Source organism: Pelophylax lessonae (assembly GCF_965119305.1).
Source record: "Pelophylax lessonae genome assembly, chromosome: 3".
Taxonomy (NCBI): domain Eukaryota; kingdom Metazoa; phylum Chordata; class Amphibia; order Anura; family Ranidae; genus Pelophylax; species Pelophylax lessonae.
The window spans coordinates 99,826,117-99,845,184 of NC_138770.1; the positions used below are offsets into that span (position 1 = coordinate 99,826,117).

The 19,068-nt window shown below is 43.4% G+C and overlaps 1 protein-coding gene across 1 annotated transcript in view; it reads right to left on the reverse strand.

Annotated features, from left to right (window-relative positions):
* Positions 1-19,068, reverse strand: part of LOC309551708 (uncharacterized protein) — a 55,384-nt gene that overhangs the window by 32,524 nt on the left and 3,792 nt on the right. The window contains exons 2-3 of the mRNA XM_082252393.1: positions 5,002-5,240; positions 1,695-1,875 (exon numbers count right to left, since the gene is read on the reverse strand). Of these exons, the coding sequence (XP_082108519.1) occupies positions 1,695-1,875; positions 5,002-5,220 (400 nt within the window). The 5' untranslated portion in view covers positions 5,221-5,240. The remainder of the gene's footprint in view (positions 1-1,694; positions 1,876-5,001; positions 5,241-19,068) is intronic.

The window sequence follows — 19,068 nt, forward strand, 5'->3', positions numbered from 1 at the left end:
GTCATCAGTTACTATCCCGGATTACTGCCATACCAGTCATATGATGATGCTGTACTGCATTGGTGACCGTATGTACAAAAAAAAAAAAAAAAAAAAAAAAAAAGAAAGGTTATTCAATTTCTTCATTTTCCAAAAAATTGTGAGCAAAAATTTCAACTTCAAAAAACTTGGCATACCTCTTACTAAATGCCTCAGACTGTCTACTTTCCAAAAAGGGGTAATTTGAGGGGTATTTGTACAGTTCTGGTATTTTAAGTAATGAGATAGGCAATCCATACATCCAAATTGATCAATTTTCAGATACACAAAGGTTCTTCAAAAAGTTTCCCCATTTTTTTTTTTCTTAACTCAAATGTAAAGAAGTGCAGAAACTTTTTGAATACCCGTCATATATAGAAATTAGATAGGACATCAGTACATCAGAATTGATCAATTTTCAAATATATATGCCATAGTTTGTAAGACTCTAAAAAACAAACCAATTAATAAACACTTACTGGGATTTTGATTTTACCAAAGACATATAGTAGAATACATTTTGGCCTAAATTTATTAAGAAACTTTATTTTATTGGACATGTTTTCTAACAAAGTAGAAAATGTTGAGGTTTTTTTTTTCTTTTTTTTTTTTCCATGTTCAGTCTTTTTTCGTTTATATAACAAAAAATATAAAAACCCAGTGGTGATCAAAAACCACCAAAAGAAAGCTGTATTTGTGTGAAAAAAAAATTACAAGAATGTTATTTGGGTAAAGTTTTGTACGAGGACACAATTGCCAGTTAAGGGAGAACAGTGATATCCAAATATGACAATCGTGACAAGGTAGACGCGTTCGCCACACTGACTGTGTGCTTAATCATTAAGCACACAGTCAGTAGGTGAAACGCGTCTACCTTGTCACGATTGTCATATTTGGATGTCCAGTCAATAAACCTGGATTTTGACTCAACCTGGAGTGCTGCCAATTTCTTTTACTTTATCAAGTTTCCACGGAGGCGAGCCATAGCATGCACCAGTGTGAGTCATCAGGCAATTACACCACCTTGAGCAGTGAGTTCTTGTCTTTTTAAGGGAGAACAGTGCCGAATAGCAAAAAAAAAAAAAAATGGCTTGGTTATGAAGAAGGGAAAACCTTCTGGAGCTCAGGTGGTTAATAAAGAAAAGTAAAGTGAACCTTACATGAAAATGCACCTGGCTTATTCTCGCAGTATGTCGAGTACTCGGGAGGCCATAGTGATGTCACTGTCACCTGCAGGAAGTAAGGGGCATCATATTTTTTTTTTTTGGCACCCTTTCTTAACTTATTTTTATTTGGAGGTTAGGTGCTATCATTAGCATATGCATGCATGGTCCACTTTAATACACCTCTGCATAGCTTTTTGCTTTACGCTCTGCTGCAGGCCAACGATATGGAGAGAATAGGCTCTCCCACTTCTACATCCCACTGTCACCAGACCTGGGCAAATATTGAGCACCAGAGAAGTTGGAATTGGAAGAGCATTTTTTGGGGAGGCAGACTGTCATGTTATTGGTATGATCTGGCATCCCAAGGTGTCTATCACTCTACAGCAGCCTTACTATGTTACCTATTTATTCATAGCAGACTTTTACATTGTCATGTATGTGTAAGTACAGTATATACCAGTCTGCCCATACAATGATGGACCATCTCTCACAGAGGCAGGAGTACCATACCTGTTAGAGTGAGGACATTTATCTGAGACTGGATGTCATAAAAGGAGACCAGGCCGTCCGCTGCGGCCCCCACCAGGATGTTGCTGTTCTTTGGGTGGTAGTTGAGCGCGGTGATGGCTTGCCTGGTGCGATGTCCAGGGAAGAGAGTTGATAACAGAGAGCCGTTCTCTGTGTTTACAACCTAAAATAATCATTAGAACAAGCTTATGAAGCGCTGACACGTTCCACAGACCTACTGAGATACAGGAAAAAAAAAATCCCTGTGCTAACCAGTTGTAGGTGAAGAGGTAAACAACTGCAGCCTCCACATTTATATTGTAAGAGATTACCTTTAGGCTGTCTGAAGTCTGCTCTTTATCTCTGCTACTCTAAATCACTCTGTCTTATGTACTGTTGTCCAGGTTCATCTTTATTCAAACTAGGGAACTATTTGAAGCCGAGGTTTAATCTGCTTATGTTTTGCTTTCCCTGTTTCCCCTCTCCCCCTCATCAACATGCAGCACCCTGCTATTGGGGAGTGGGTAGATTTAGCTTTGTGGCTCTGTTGTAATCATTGGAGCAGAGTGTAATTGCTTTAGGTCGCTCTGGGCTCTACAGGCTAAAAGATTGATTGCTTCCCCTATTTTTGTGGGGATTTCCAGAATATAGTCAGTGAAGAATCACATAAACAGCCTGAATGTTTATGGGGCTCCAGCCAATCCCTGGGGATGTGTGCCCAGATTGTGGTTGGGTAGTGCATAAATAGTTTAGAGCAGTGGCCCTCAACCTCCCTTTCACCAGGGTCGCTCCAAGTTCAACCACCCCACAGACCGGAGGAGAGGTTGGGGTTGTTGGAGAGGAGGGTGTAGGAACCCAGAACCCAGTTTTCTTCAAAAGAGAGAAGGGAAAGATAGGAGTGCCAGGCAGCACAATTCCTACAGGATGTGTAGGATCCAGCAGGGGCTGACTGGCAACTTTTGGGGAAGTACAAACCAGAGACCCATGGTGCAGTAATTCAGCCCCCTCCCACACCCCTCTTCCCGGTCTCCTCCTGACCCCCATTCCAGGCTGAAGCTCCACTCCAGGTACTCTCTACTCACCGGGTAAATCCGGATTCCCAACCTGGCCAGCAGGGGGCGGTTTGGGGGAGTTGGGAAAGCTTGGTCGTGGCTAGCTATGGGAGGCGAGTCTCCAGTGGGGCATTGAACCAGCCTCTTCTCAGACACAGTTTACACATTTCATGCTGGGGGAGGAGGCCTGCACTCTGTCCTTATTTTCATCCTGCACTTAGTAGGTCAGCGGTGGGGACTTTTTACTTCTCTTCTCCAGGAATCTTTTAGGCATGTCTGTGGCAGGAGTGGTGCAGCCTTTTTTTACGGGGCATCAGATTGGTCCTCAACTGGATCCAGGGTCTGGAGTGTGAAATAGTGAACTGCTGCAGCAGGATTCCTACACTGGAGCCAGTGTAAAGACTGCTGGAGTCGCCTATGACTTCTCTCTTTTAGCACCGCCAAGAAGAACTGTCAGGAGCACCCTTTGGTGGTCGGAGGGTGGCAGTTTAAGATGTGCTTAATTGCTCAGCCCGCTGCCAACCCCCACTGCGAGGCATGGCTCTCAACAGGCCATGGCCCAGGGGTTGGTTGGATCCCCTGGTTTAGTGTACCAGAGAGCAGGGTTCTTTTCCAGGAGAGGTTCCCAGCCAGAAGGGCTGCCAGCCCAGCCATCTCATCAAGGTCCCAGCAGGGCTTAGCTTGGGGGCCTGTCTAGGTAAAAGTCCTTTGGGAGCCAAAAGAGGGGTGTCAATGAGAATCTGGGAGCCCTACAGAGGAGTCTGCCTGCCTGAGTCTGAGGGAGACTGTGAGTACAGACGTGAGGAAGAAAGGATCTCGGTGACTGCTGCTGTTGTTAAAACCTCACTACACTCAGTTTAAGGCTTGCTGGCCTGGAACATTGCAAATGGCATACCAGGGCTGTCTACTTCATGTCCCAATGCTCGAAGAACCAAGAAGCTGCTGCTAAGGGAATAGTGTCCTCACATTCCTGTTTAGTGTTTTGGAGTATCCCACAGCTCCCTAAAGCCCATCAAAGTTATTCTGCAATAAACCCCTAAACTATTTTCTGAACCAGAGGAGTCAAAGTCACTGTTTGCCTGGCTGCACTTGCGGGAAGACGAATCAGCGGCCCTTTCAGCAGTGAGTGCTACAAACATGCTAGGAAAAATGTTAAATAAAGCTATCCCATTTCATTACATACTTTATCTTAGAACCAGTTATGCCATCCATGGGTCTTTGTGCTTCTCTATGCAATGCAGGCAGATCATGGCTGGTAGGAGGGGTAGCCAGGGTACTGTACATAGCTTTCTGAAAATTTCCCAGCACCTGCCTCATTACCAGTGGCGTCGCTATGGGGGTGCGGACCGGAGGGGTGGCACTTTTGATTTTTCAAACTTGCCTCTTTAGGATTCCAGTAAACCAGAAGGGATGTCATGACATCGCTTTTGGGTTACCATATCCGAGACCCGATCAAAGCCGTCCCAACGGGAGACCAAAACAACCAGCCGGAATCGGCTTTGATCGGGTCTCAGATATGGTAACCCAAAAGCGATGTCATGACATCACTTCTGGTTTACTGGCATCCTAAAGGCACCAGTTTGAAAAATCGAAAGTATTCAAAAACACTAACCTTGGCGTTTTTAAATGCTTTCAAGTGCAAAGGAGGGATTTGGGGTCTTATAGACCCCAGATCCCTCCATAAAGAGTTCCTGTTATGTTGCTGCCACAGGGATGTTTACATTTCTTGTGACAGCAATAAAAGTGATCCAAAAAAAAAAAAAAATTAAAACAACAGTGTAAAATTAAAAAAATAATAATATAAATTAATAATTAAAATAAAAAATTTTAAGTGCCCCGTCGCCTTGTGCTAGCACGCAAATGCGAAGGTGTGCGTCAGTCCCGAACGCACGCAAACTGTGATTGTCCCACACGTGAGGTATCACCGTAAACATCAGATCATGGGCAGTAATTCTAGCACTTGATCTCCTCTGTACATCTAAAGTGGTAACCTGTAAAGGCTTTTAAAGTATCGCCTATGGATAGCAAAATTCATGTTGTTTGTCGCTGTTGTGCGGGCGTTCACAATTTTAAAGCATTACATGTTTGGTATCTATTTACTTGGCGTGACATCATCTCTTATATTTTTTTACAAAAAAAATTGCAAGAAAATGCCTGCTCTTCAAGTGGTTAATAAATATTTCCGTTGTTCCTTAATTTAATGTGATTTTTTTGATTTTCCTTTAAAAAAACAAAGCTTGATGTAGACAATCCCTTACCTGAATGGCACCATTTCCAAATCCCACAGCCAGTTGTTTCCCACTGGGGGAGAAACGGAGGCTGTAGATACTGTGTGTGTCTTTGCTCAGCGGGATGCGGTATCTCACAAAGAGTTCTCCATATCTCTCATCATCGTCAGAGCCCTCCTCTACGCTCTCTCCAGAGCTCTCCAACTCCTTTGATCTAAGAATGGCTTCCTCCAACCGTCGCCGAGACATAGCGGCTGAGATGATCCCAACTGCAAACCAAACCATTTGACAGACATGAGACAAAATGGACTGAACCAGTCTGCATAGGTGGCCTGTGATAACTTTGAAGTGGCACAATATGGAGAGAGAGCCCCCAGCTAGACTTTCCCTTCACTATATTGTATCCAATAGGCCAGTCCTTCTCAACCAGGGTTCCGTGAAACACTTGGGTTCCTCTAGACTGGTTTCTAGGGGATCCTTTGTGTTGTGGCTGATTGTCGCCCCATATGATGGTGCCTGCATAGTTCTGGGTCCAACACCATTTGGCAGAACAAGCTGCATGACACCAATGATCTATTTGGCCATCTGTTAGGGTAGCCTTTTACCCACTACTGTAAGCGGGGCATTCTTCTGTGATCATCATTGTAAGGGGCATACTACTCACTTATTTCTGATAAATACATTTTAGCCGGGGTTCCCAGAGACCTGGGAATTATTTCAATGGTTCCTTTGAGGCAAAAAGGTTGTTAGACACTGGATACATCTAATAGGTTCCCGGATTGGGGAACCCATGCCCTCACTCACTTCCTTTTCTCATTGGAAACCTTAGGTCTCCTCCAGAGATGGCTAAAGAATCCTTCGAGTTGTGGCTGATTGACCTCCCATATGATGGTGCATGCTTATAACCCATGCCCTCACTTACTTCCTTTTCTCATTGGAAACCTTAGGCCTCCTCCAGAGATGGCTAAAGAATCCTTTGAGTTGTGGCTGATTGACCTCCCATATGATGGTGCATGCTTATTTCTGGGTCCAACATCTTTTGGCAGAACCATCTACATGACACCAATGATCTGTTTGGCCACTTGTCATGGTGGCATTTTGACCACTACTGTATGTATCGCAGACCAGGGACTGGTCTGGCTGTTTGGTCCCAGGTTATATTCCCTGATAGGCACTCAGCAGCCAGGGAACATATAAAAGACTCTTAACTTTTTTCTCTCCCCATATTTTGAGCAATAAATTGAAGTGTTCTTTCTACATGATTTGGTCTGGGTTACTTTTGGTTCCCATTTCCCGTGGTCCATCTATCTACAAGTGACTAGTCATCCAGGGCACTGAGCGCTGTCTAATTTTTTTTATGTTCCCATGCTGCATTTTTCCAGAATATATATACTGACAGCTGCACAGATTAGCCCAGGTCCCATCACTCCTTTACTCACACGTAAATTTGGTGTGATTCACAGCCTTTAACACTTAAAATGGTGTTGTTTTTTTACACAGCTGCCAGGCACACGGTAATCCACAGAGTCAGGGAACAGTCTTTACATGTCTTTTTGCAGTTTATTTAGTTATAGAACTGAGATATGGTGGGGTGAGCCTAAGAATACTCCAATAAACTTCAACAAACTGCGGTAAAGGACACTAAATCTGATCTATTCCTTCAGGGTGAGGGCCCCCTCATTTAACCACTTCCCACCTGGCCTATTGCAAAATGATGGCCAAGCGGGACTTTCAGGATTCTGGGTGGACCTCAAATGGCAGATGACAGATCACTGTGCTGGACCGCTGCCGGTACCATGCAAATGCTGTGACCAATCACAGCAGATAACATGACAATTGAAAACAATGGATGGCTTCCTTTCATGCCATCCATTGTGTACAATTGTGTTACTAGCTGTGATTAGTCACAGTGTTTACATGGTACAGACAGGGCCAATCACAGACCATCTGTACCATGTGATTAGCTGTGGCCAATCACAGCAAATCACAACAATACTCACTGAATGAATCAGTTTCATTCAGTAAAATGGTTGCTTATACCAATGAAATTCATTGGTAGAAGCAATCATAATGTGTGAAAAAAAATCCTGATCACAGAGCAAAAAAATAAATAAAAAAGAAAAACAAAATTGAAAAAAAAAATTATTACATTTTTATTTTTCATGCTGTCACCAGTCAGTGTCCCTGATCACTGCCACACCAGTTATATGATGACACTGTACTGCACTGGTGATAGTTCATAAAAAAAAAAAAAAAAATCTTTATTTTCCAAATAATTGTGACACAAACAATTACAACTTTCAAAAACTTGCCATGCCTCATACTAAATACATTGGACTGTCTACTTTCCAAAAAGGGGTTAATGTGGGGGATATTTGTACTGCCTTGGCATTTTCAGGCCTCAAGAAATGAGATAGGGCATCAGTACATTAGGACTGATTAATTTTCAGATATATATATATATACAGTGGTGTATTTAGGTTTTGTGCTGCCCTAGGCCTGACTAAACTTGTGCACCCCCTAATTTAATGGATGGATGGATGGATTAATAGATGGATGGAAGTAGGGGTGAAGGAATGGAAGGATGGACAGGTTTATGAATGGAGGGATGGATGGATGAATGGAAGGAGGAAAGAGTGGATGGGGGGGATAGATGTATGGAGGGATGTATGAAGTGTAAGTAGCTGTCATGCACTGACTTGGTTTTCTCTGGACCAGCTTCTTTCCCCCACTACAGAAGTGGACTTTAGTGAACACCCCCGGACATACCTCTCGCACAGGGAGCGGTAGTCCTTGCTGGGTGCTGCTACATCTCTTTGAGGTACACACCCGATCACTGTTGGATTCCCTTGCCTGTCTCTTCTGTCGGATGAGAGAGCTGACTATAGCCACAGCTATAGTCGGTGTGGGAAAGGCTGCAGGTGAGGCTGAGTCCTCCCTATACTCTTATCCAGGATGATGGAGGGGAGAGGGTTCAGGACTTTCCCATCACTCCCAGTCCTGGAAGATCCCAACAAGGTCACCACAACCTGGAAGACATCCTGGAAGATCCAGGAGAGAGGGGTCGGTCACAGGGTATTATTCCTGGTAGGCAGAGGAGAGCCCATGTAATATGGCAGCACATCCTTGAGCCAGGCATTCTACATTCTTCTCCTATGGCGGGACACATCCTGGGTCACCCAGATAGGAACCCCCTGAGGTCAATGTGGGGGTTTCAAATAGTTTAGTTGTTTTTCTTTATTTAGCAAAAAAAAAAAAAAATGAAAAACCCAGTGGTTATTATATACCACCAAAAGAAAGCTCTATTTGTTTGAAAAAAAAAATGATACAAATTTCATATGGGTGCAATGTTGCATGACTGAGCAATTGTCATTGAAAGTGTGACAGCACTGAAACCTAAAAATTGGCTTGGGTAGGAAGGGGTAAAAGTGCCCTGTATTATAGTGGTTAAAGTGCAGGTGAACTAGTACTAAACAGGGACTCCTCAACAGGAGTATAGTCCTGGATACTATGAACAAGCTCTCCCAAATTAAACTAAAGAAAGTTTCCAAGTCTGAGAGGCTGGTACTCACTGTTTCCTGAATACTGTGTCCTGGATCCTTAGATGAGTTCTCTACAAAAATTCAAGAGGCTAAGCCAGAGGTCCCCCCCCCAAAGCAGAATCTAGGACCCCAAAATTAATTCTTGCAGGCTGCAGGTAATCTCCAGAGATGCCACCGCCCTCGTACTGGGTCTTACTCGCCCAGGAACAAAAGACCTCTGCTCTAGGTTCCAGCCTATTTATACCCCTCTCAGCCCCCTGCTGATCACATACTCCACTGACCAGGGATTGGCTGAAAAGGTCATAAGATGCAGGCCAGAGTCTGTGTTCTTTCATATATGCCATAACTCAATGGAATGTAGGAGAAAGTAACTGAGCCTGCACCAGAAAAACCCAGAGCAGACACTATTAAACAATTATTGCTTTCATAGGCTACAGAGAGGTAGTGATGTCGTGAACCTAAAATTTGCAGTTCGCGAACGGCGAACGCGAACATCGGCAAATGTTCGTGAACCGGCGAACCGCCATAGACTTCAATAGGCAGGCTAATTTTAAAACCCACAGGGACTCTTTCTGGCCACAATAGTGATGGAAAAGTTGTTTCAAGGGGACTAACACCTCGACTGTGGCATGCCGGAGGGGTATCCATGGCAAAACTCCCATGGAAAATTACGTAGTTGACGCAGAGTCGGGTTTTATTCCATAAAGGGCATAAATCACCTAACATTCCTAAATTGTTTGGAATAACGTGCTTTAAAACATCCAGTGTGTGTATACGATCAGGTATGATGTTGTATCGATCAGGTAGTGTAAGGGTTATGCCCGTTTCACAGAGACAGACCAAACTCTGACAGACCAAACTCCCCGTTTAACGCACCGCAAACAACCGCAAACAGACCAGAACCGACCAAAATGGGACAGGAACTGGGCTTTAAGGGTTAGGGTTAGGTTTAGTGTTAGGGGCTAGGGTTAGGGTTACGGTGAGATACTTAGGGTTAGAGTTAGTAACCCTACCCCTATGCCTCTAACCCTAACCGTCTAACCCTAAGCACTAAAAATAACCCTAACCCTAGCCCTAACCCTAACCCTAGCCCTAACCCTAATTCTAATTTTTTTTCTGGTTCTGGACATGCTACAGAGCTGAAACTTCACAGGTACACGTTTTAGACCCCCTCTGTAGCATGTCCGGAACCAGAAACAAATTACGAATTAGGGTTAGGGCTAGGGTTAGGGTTAGGGTTAGGGCTAGGGTTAGGGTTAGGGTTAGGGCTAGGGTTAGGTTTAGGGTTAGGGTTATTTTTATGGCTAGGCTTAGAGGGTTAGGGTTAAGGTTAGAGGGTTAGGGTTATGGTTAGAGGGTTAGGGTTAGGTTTAGTGTTAGGTCGAAAGGGTTAGGGTTACGGTGAGATACTTAGGGTTAGAGTTAGCAACCCTACCCCTACCCCTCTAACCCTAACCCTCTAACCCTAAGCACTAAAAATTACCCTAACCTTAGCCCTGACCCTAACCCTAGCCCTAACCCTAACCCTAACCCTAGCCCTAACCCTAATTCTAGTTTTTTTTTCTGGTTCTGGACATGCTACAGAGCTGAAACTTCACAGGTACACTTTTTAGACCCCCCAGACAATAAATCACACAAAAAAGTTCTTAAAAATTGTCCTTTTTGATAGAGAGCCAATTATTGGAAAAATTAAAAAAAAAAAAAAAAAGAAATAAAACATTTCTTTGGATTTAGCGTCTGGGGGGGTCTAAAAAGTGTACCTGTGAAGTTTCAGCTCTGTAGCATGTCCGTAACCAGAAACAAATTACAAATTAGGGTTAGGGCTAGAGCTAGGGTTAGGGCTATGGTTAGGGTTAGGGCTAGGGTTAGGGTTAGGGTTAGGGTTAGGGCTAGGGTTAGGATTAGGGTTAGGGCTAGGGTTAGGTTTAGGGTTAGGGTTATTTTTATGGCTAGGCTTAGAGGGTTAGGGTTAGGGCTAGGGTTAGGGCTAGGGTTATTTTTATGGCTAGGCTTAGAGGGTTAAGGTTAAGGTTAGAGGGTTAGGGTTATGGTTACAGGGTTAGGGTTAGGTTTAGTGTTAGGTCGATAGGGTTAGGGTTACGGTGAGATACTTAGGGTTAGAGTTAGTAACCCTACCCCTCTAACCCTAACCCTCTAACCCTAAGCACTAAAAATGACCCTAACCTTAGCCCTGACCCTAACCCTAGCCCTAACCCTAGCCCTAACCCTAATTCTAATTTTTTTTCTGGTTCTGGACATGCCACAGAGCTGAAACTTCATAGGTACACTTTTTAGACCCCCCAGACAATAAATCCAAAGAATTTTTTTTTTTTACGTTTTTTTTTTTTTTTAATTTTTTCAATAATTGGCTCTCTATCAAAAATGACAATTTTTAAGAACTTTTTTTTTTGTGTGTGATTTAGTGTCTGGGGGGGTCTAAAAAGTGTACCTGTGAAGTTTCAGCTCTGTAGCATGTCCAGAACCAGAAAAAAAGATAATTTTTCAGTAGAGCAGGGATGGTGGGATCCCCTTTTACACCTATATGATCCTTTTTTTCTGGTTCTGGGCATGCTACAGAGCTGAAACTTCACAGGTACACCTTTTAGACCCCCCCCCCCCCCCAGACACTAAATCCAAAGACATTTTTTTTTTTTTTAAGTTTTTTTTTTTTTTTTTCAATAATTGGCTCTCTATCAAAAATGACAATTTTTAAGAACTTTTTTTTTTTGTGTGTGATATAGTGTCTGGGGGGGGTCTAAAAAGTGTACCTGTGAAGTTTCAGCTCTGTAGCATGTCCAGAACCAGAAAAAAAAGATAATTTTTCAGTAGAGCAGGGATGGTGGGAACCCCTTTTACACCTATATGATCTTTTTTTTCTGGTTCTGGACATGCTACAGAGCTGAAACTTCACAGGTACGCTTTTTAGACCCCCCCCCCCCCCCCCCAGACACTAATCCAAAAAAAGTCATGCCTGCCACCGTATATATCAGTGGTGGGTGGGCAGTGGCACTGCAGTGGGCACAGTACACTCTGTGGACCTGACAGTCACTGGCAGCCCAGGCAACTGCAATAATAAAAAATATTTTTATTTTTCAATTTGCAACAAGATGCTGCGCCACTGTATATATATATCAGTAGTGGGCAGTGCACTGCAGTGGGTACAGTACACTCTGTGGACCTGACACAGCACTCACTGCAATTATGACAGAGGAAAAAAAATATTTTTTAAAATGCAAGGTACTGTGCCTGTACCACCCGAAATGAGTGTGGTGGTATATATATATATATATATATATATATATATAAAATACTCAAATACCAGCCCTCAAAAGGGCTTTTGGGGACAATAGGTATATATATATATATATATATATATATATCACAGAACAAAAAAAATTACACAAATACCAGCCCTCAAAAGGGCTTTTGGGGACAATAGATATATATATATATATATCACAGAACAAAAAAAAATTACACAAATACCAGCCCTAAACAGGGCTTTTTGGGGATAATAGATATATATATATATATATCCAAAAAAAAAACTCAAATACCAGCCCTAGGAAGGGCTTTTGGGGTGCTGTCCTTACAGCAGGAGTGTACCAAGAACACTGGCTAACAACAAGACCGGGAACACTGACTAACTGTCCCTAGCTATAACAGCAGCAGCAGCAGCAGCACTTTCCCTGCTCTCAGTAACACACTGCTTCAGAAATGATCTAAGATGGATGCTGCCCTTGCTTATTTATAGGAGGTGGGAGGGTGTGGGAGGGAGGTATGCTGATTGGCCTGGAATGTGTCTGCTGACTGTGAGGTTCAGGGTCAAAGTTTGCCTCAATGATGATGTATAGGAGGCGGACCGAACATCGCATATGTTCGCCCACAGCGGCGAATGCGAACATGCTAAGTTCGCCGGGAACTGTCCGCCGGCGAACAGTTCGGTACATCACTACAGAGAGGCCAAAAACTAAATGTAACACTAGTAGCCTACTGGGGTGCTACATGTAAGTGAAAAATTCTTCTCTGATCACCAATGTAAGAGGCATACTACCCACTTACCCCCAATAAAATCATTTTAGCTAGGGTTCCCCAAGACCTGAAAATTATTCAATGGTTCCTCTGGGGTAAAAACGTTGTTAGGCACTGGATACATCTAATACGTTCCTCAATGCCCACTTCCTTTCCTCATTGGAAACCCTAGGGTTCCTCCAGAGGTTGCTAGGGAGTTGTGGCTTGGTGACCAAATCAGTCAGCATAGGTGGTCTGTTATAACTCACAAGGTGCCATCCAGGTGACAGAACCCACAGCTGAACTTCCCCTTCACTATATATACTATATACTTTACTATATATCCAAAAGCCCAGCTATTCTCAACCAGGGTTCTGTGGAACACTAGAGTTCCTCCAGAGGTTGTTAAAGGGTCCTTTGAGTTGTGGCTGCTAAGGAAAAAGAGAACACTTGGATATCAGACTTTACAGGCCAGACAAAGGAGTTTGATATTGTTATAAAAATATACATTTTATTCAATAGAATAAGTTTAAAAGTCATATGACAATAATGACAAGAATAAATAAATCCAGATATTGCTATCAGATTATACAATTGAAAAGTTGAGTGCTCATAGAGCAAATACTCATGTTCCGACGCATTTCGCCAAAATTGGCTTTGTCAGGGCCTATAAAGGATATGTGGCACTCATCTGAGAAGAAACTACATTATGTTATGTCTGATTTATCTCCCTTATTATGGTACCTGCATCGTTCAGGGTCCAAGGCTACTTGGCAGAGCCAGTTACATTACACCAATGATCTCTTTGTCTGTAAGGATAGCATTTTGTCCACTGCTGTAGGTGGAACTTTCTTCTCTGACCACCAATGTAAGAGGCATACTACACAAAAAATTAATTAATAGCAGGGCCGGTACAAGGGGGCGCAAGAGGCAGAAGCCCTGGGCGGAACAAATTACTGGAGGAAGGGCGGCGCAGCCGCAGGTGAAGTGGCAGCAGTGTTCAGCTACAATCTGGCTGGACAAGTACACTGTCTGTGACTGTACACGCCGGTCGTGCTACTGCTTCATAGCTACAATGTTGTGCAGAGTGAGTTCCTGCACCCGGCACAAGCCTAGGATGGACCAGCTCTTCACTTCCCTGTCTGGCACAGATCAGGCATAGTATCTCTGCCAAACAGGCACTTCCTAGTCCCCGCCCTGCATGACATCACTGAGAGGCCAGCAGGCCGCGGGATGGGGGAGGAGCATAGAGTTCTGCATCCAGTCAGAGCTGGGACCTGCGAATGAGAAGAAGAGGAAGAGGAAGCATGTGTGTATCACACAACAAGTAAGCAGATTGCCACCAGCAGATTCATTTGTTAACTGTTTGGATTGGGGGGGGGGAGGTTAATTACCAATGGTATTTGTAATATGCAGCATGAGAGGGTTAATTAATTAATTACATATGCATCAGTGACCAGTGGCAGTACATTAACCCCTCATGCTGCATATTACAAATACCATTGGCAATTAACCACTTGTCGACCCGCCACAGTACATATACTGCAACGGGGTGACGCTCTGTAAGATTACCTCTACCCATCAGATTGTGTAATTTAAGAGACTTTCTGACATAAAACACTTACTGCGCATGCGCTATGCTTTCTAACATGCGTTCCATGATGGGTAGCGGTAATCTGATAGAACACCTATGCAGATATGTTACTACACGCAGCTACATCTTTAATTTCAGCAAAAAAGTGTGCAGATATAAATGAAAATAGTATATTGATATCTGTGATGCTGTTGATGTTACATTTTTAAAGAAGCTGTATGCCAGCAGTAGGAAGGTGGCATAGGCCATGTTGGCATACCTGCCCTGCTCATCACTAAACATTTATGCTTTCAAAATGAAACATCCAAACAGCATCACAGATATCAATATACTATATTTATTTATATACGCTCACTTTACTCTGAAATTCAAGACCTAGCTGGGTGTAGTAAGATGTCCGCATGGGCGTTCTATCAGATTACCGCTACCCGTCAGATAATAAAGTGTTTGGAACGCATAGCGGCGTGGAACACATGTTGGAACGCATAGCGCATGCGCAGTAAGTATTTTTTGGTCGGAACGTCACTTCCATTACACAATCTGATGGGTAGCAGTAATCTGATAGAACAGGTGGCAGTTACAGGCACTGTGATGTACCCGTACGTCACTGCCTGTTTCAGGATTTTGGACACATGCCCCCGCCCACCTACTCTCCTGTGATTTGACACATCGGGAGTCTGTCAGCAGATCCCAACCAATGATTCATGGCCACGACCTGCTAACCAGCTGTGTCACATCACAGCCCAGAGCCCTATGTTGGTAATAAATACAGGGCTCTTTACAGAAGGGATAACCCCTTTTTTTTCTATTTTCCCTGCAAAGCAGTAGTAAAAAGCAGCACGCATTGTTAGGCACACAATTAACCCCTTGATTGCCCCTAGATGTTAACCCCTCCCAAGTCAGTGTCATTAGTACAGTGACATATATAATCTATTGTATATATTATATGTATAATATAATCACTGTATTAGTGTCACTGGTTATGTCAGTGGCAGTTAGTCAGTTCCCACAAAGTGTCAGTTAGTGTCACTATCACAGTCCCACTATAGGTTGCTAATCTCTGCCATAAAAAAAAAAAAATCCTGTATATATATATCACATCTTTGTAGGCACTATAGCGTTCACACAAAAGTGATATACACTTATACACTTATTTATAATACCAGTTAAAGTAACACAGTTCTAATTAGCAAAAAATGGATGGTCAGGAAGGGGGTTAAATTTTCCAGAGCTCAAGTGGTTAATAAGCCCCCCCCCCCCCCCCCCATTGAACATTTGCTGCATTATTTTTTCAAAGCACTTTAAGTGCCTCTAATAAAAATACATATAATAAAATGTGTGAGTGAAGTATATTTCTATTGAATTACGTAAACCAAATGTAATTTGTTTTAAGTATTTAGGGGGGGGACGCAGTTTGCCATCTTCGCCCGGGGGCACCCGATGACCTTGTCCCGGCACTGATTAATAGTTCCTCCGGGGTATAAAAACTGCTAGGCACTAGATACATCTAATAGGTACCTTGACTTGGGTACCTATGCCCCCACCCACCTCCCTTCCTCATTAGAGGGGCCAAGAATAGTGGCATAGCCGGGCAGAAATATGTCAGGTATGCATGCTGCAAGGTATCCCCCTCCAGCTGGTGACAGCAAATCAGAAGGAAAGTATGGACAGACACTGCTGCATTGCAACTCTGTTGCTCAAGATATGAGATGTGAGTGACATTTGTAAGGCCGGTAAGGTTATTTTTTTTAGGGATTAGGTGGCTCCATATTAAAATATTGCACAAGGCTCTGACTTCCTGCATAGGCTGGACGTGAATAGACCTGTCGGTTGGTGACAACAGTAACTTGGCCGAAAAGCTTTGAAAAGATGCCAGGTCTCATTTTTGCAATCCAACACAATTACAAAGACCTGACAAGGGATACATTGTGTCTCATGCCACACAGATTGGGGAAAAAAGGAAACAGCAGTTGCAAGTACAGAATATCTAAACCTGAGAAAAATATATTCCAGTTTACTAGATACAGTGGCTGCATCCGTTTTCTGTTTTTATTTTTTTTTTTCCACCAGGTGATTCCGCCAGTAACCCACATCCAGTCCCAGGGTGACCACACTTACTTATGACGAAGAAGCACTGTCATCCTAGGACAGGACTACCAAACACCTCCCCCTCCCTTCATCTCCATAACATACGGTAGCATGGATGTGTTCTGTAGTCTTCAGAGAAAGCTGAGAACAATGTAGCTGATAAAAGAGAGAGTACAGGATGTTAACAGCTCTCCAGATTTCTGATAAGACCGGCATATTCAGTATGTGGCAGTATGGCGGTGGCCTTTAATGCTATGTTGCCACCTATAGGCATACATACCATGGCACTGTTCTGTTGTTCTGTGTTGGGAGTGTGCTCATCCAGTGCCTCCAGTACCCCAGTACTCTGACTGAGGTGTCACCAACAGGTCACGGTTTACATAAGGTAGCATTTCTCAGTTTACAGCTGTCAAACCCGGTTGGCTCTGGCCAGGGTAAGAAGCAGGTCAAGCCCAGTTTTTGCATGCTCAAGTAGAGTGGAGGGCAGGGAAAACAGAAGGGGTCAAATAGACCCCTAATGTCTCAATAACCCCCCCCCCCCGATGTCTCAATAAACACCCTGATGTCTCAAATCCCAGTGGCTCTGGCCAGGGTAAGAAGCAGGTTTAGTCCATTTTATACTTGCTCTGCTAGGGTGGTGGGCAGGGAAAACAATAGGGGTCAAATAAATCCCTAATGTCTCAATAAACCTCTGATGTCTCAAACCCCTGATGCCTCAATAAACCTCTGATGCCTCAAACCCCAGATGTCTCAATAAACACCCTGATGTCTCAAACCCGGTGGCTTTGGCCAGGGGAAGAAGCAGGTCAAGCTCAGTTTTCGAATGCTTTGCTAGGGTGTAGGGCAGGGAAAACAATAGGGGTTGAATAAACCCCAATCTTTTAATAAACCCCTTATTTCTCAATAAACCAATGCTGTCTCAATAAACACCCTGATGTCTCAAACCTTTAGTGGCTCTGGCCAGGGTAAGCAGCAGATCGAGCACATTTAATGCTTCTTCTGCTAGGGTGGAGGGCAGGGAAAACAATAGGGGTTGAATAAACCCTGATGTCTCAATAAACCCCTGATATTTCAATGAACACCCTGATGTCTCAAACTCTGGTGGCTCTAGCCAGGGTAAGAAGCAGGTTGAGTACATTTTATACTTGCTCTGCTAGGGTGGATGGCAGGGAAACAATAGGGGTAGAATAAATCCTTAATGTCTCAAACCTCAGTGGCTCTGGTCAGGGTAAGGAGCAGGTTGAGTACATTTTATACTTTCTCTGCTACGGCGGAGGGCAGGGAAAACAATAGGGGTTGAATAAACCTCTGATGTTTCAATAAACACCCTGATGTCTCAAATCCCAGTGGCTCTGGGCAGGGTAAGAAGCAGGTAGAGCCCATTTTATGCTTGCTCTGCTAGGATGGAGAGCAGGGAAAACAATAGGGGTCAAAAAACCCTAATGTCTCAATAAACCTTTGATGTCCCAATAAACACCTTGATATCTCAATAAACCCCTAATGTCTCAATAAACACCCTGATGTCTCAAACCCCAGTGGCTCTGGCCAGAGTAAGAAGCAGGTCGAACCCATTTTATACTTGCTCTGCTAGAGTGGAGGGCAGGGAAAACAATAGGGGTCGAATAAATTCCTGTTGTCTCAATAAACCTCTGATGTTTCAATAAACCTCTGATGTCTCAATAAACACTCTGATGTCTCAAACCCCAGTGGCTCTGGGCAGTGTAAGAAGCAGGTAGAACCCATTTTTTGCTTGCTCTGCTAGGGTGGAGGGCAGGGAAACCAATAGGGGTTTAATAAACCCTGATGTTTCAATAAACTTCTGATGTCTCAATAAACACCCTGATGTCTCAAACCATGGTGGCTCTGGGCAGGGTAAGTAGCAGGTCGAGCCCATTTTATGAAAACAATAGGGGTTTAATAAACCCTGATGTCCCAATAAACACCCTGATGTCCCAATAAACACCCTGATGTCCCAATAAACCTCTGATGTCTTAAAAAAAAAAACCTGTGATGTCTCAATAAACACCTCTATGTCTCAAACCATGTTGGCTCTTGCCAGAGTAAGAAGCAGGTCGAGCCCATTTTTTACTTGCTCAGCTAGGGTGGAGGGCAGGGAAAACAAAAGTGGTCAAAAAAATCCCTAAAGTCCCAATAAACCTCTGATGTTTTAATAAACTGATTCAAACCAGCTGCAGTGTTCCGATAAAGGTTTTCCGATAAAACTGGCACTAACCTAGGCAGAACTTGGAGAACATCCATTCCCTGACCCCTCCTGTGACTAATGACCCCAAAAGTGACATGTGTTACACCACTTCAGGGGTCACAGCTGTTATTCCTCAGCTAGGATGCAGCTATTCAATTACAATATGTGCTGCAATAGCTGCATTGCAGGGCAGGAGAGGCATAGGGAGTCTACTAGACCCCCAATGTCTCCATAAAGAGTACCTGTTACCTGCCCATGCTACCACATTGGAGGCTTCTTAATCTCCTAGTGATAGCAATAGCGTTACAAAATAGACAACAATAATTTAAAAATGTAAAAATAAATAAAAATGTTTTAAAACTTTATTTTTTTATTTTAAGCACTCTTATCACGGCCGTACAAACCACATATAAAAAGCATAGCATACAGCAAGCACATGTATGTAAACATTATGTGAGGTGTCATTGGATTGAGAGCAATCATTCTAGACCTGTAATTCACAGTTAACTACAATGATAACTTAGCTCGCCAGTCACGTGGGCTGGACGTAAAGCGTAGGGTGTGGGCGAAGGTATAACGGAAGTTATGTAGATACGGTGCTTGTGGATTGTTGCTGGTTTTTATGATTTTAAATGTGAGTTTTCAGCTGCTTATTTTAA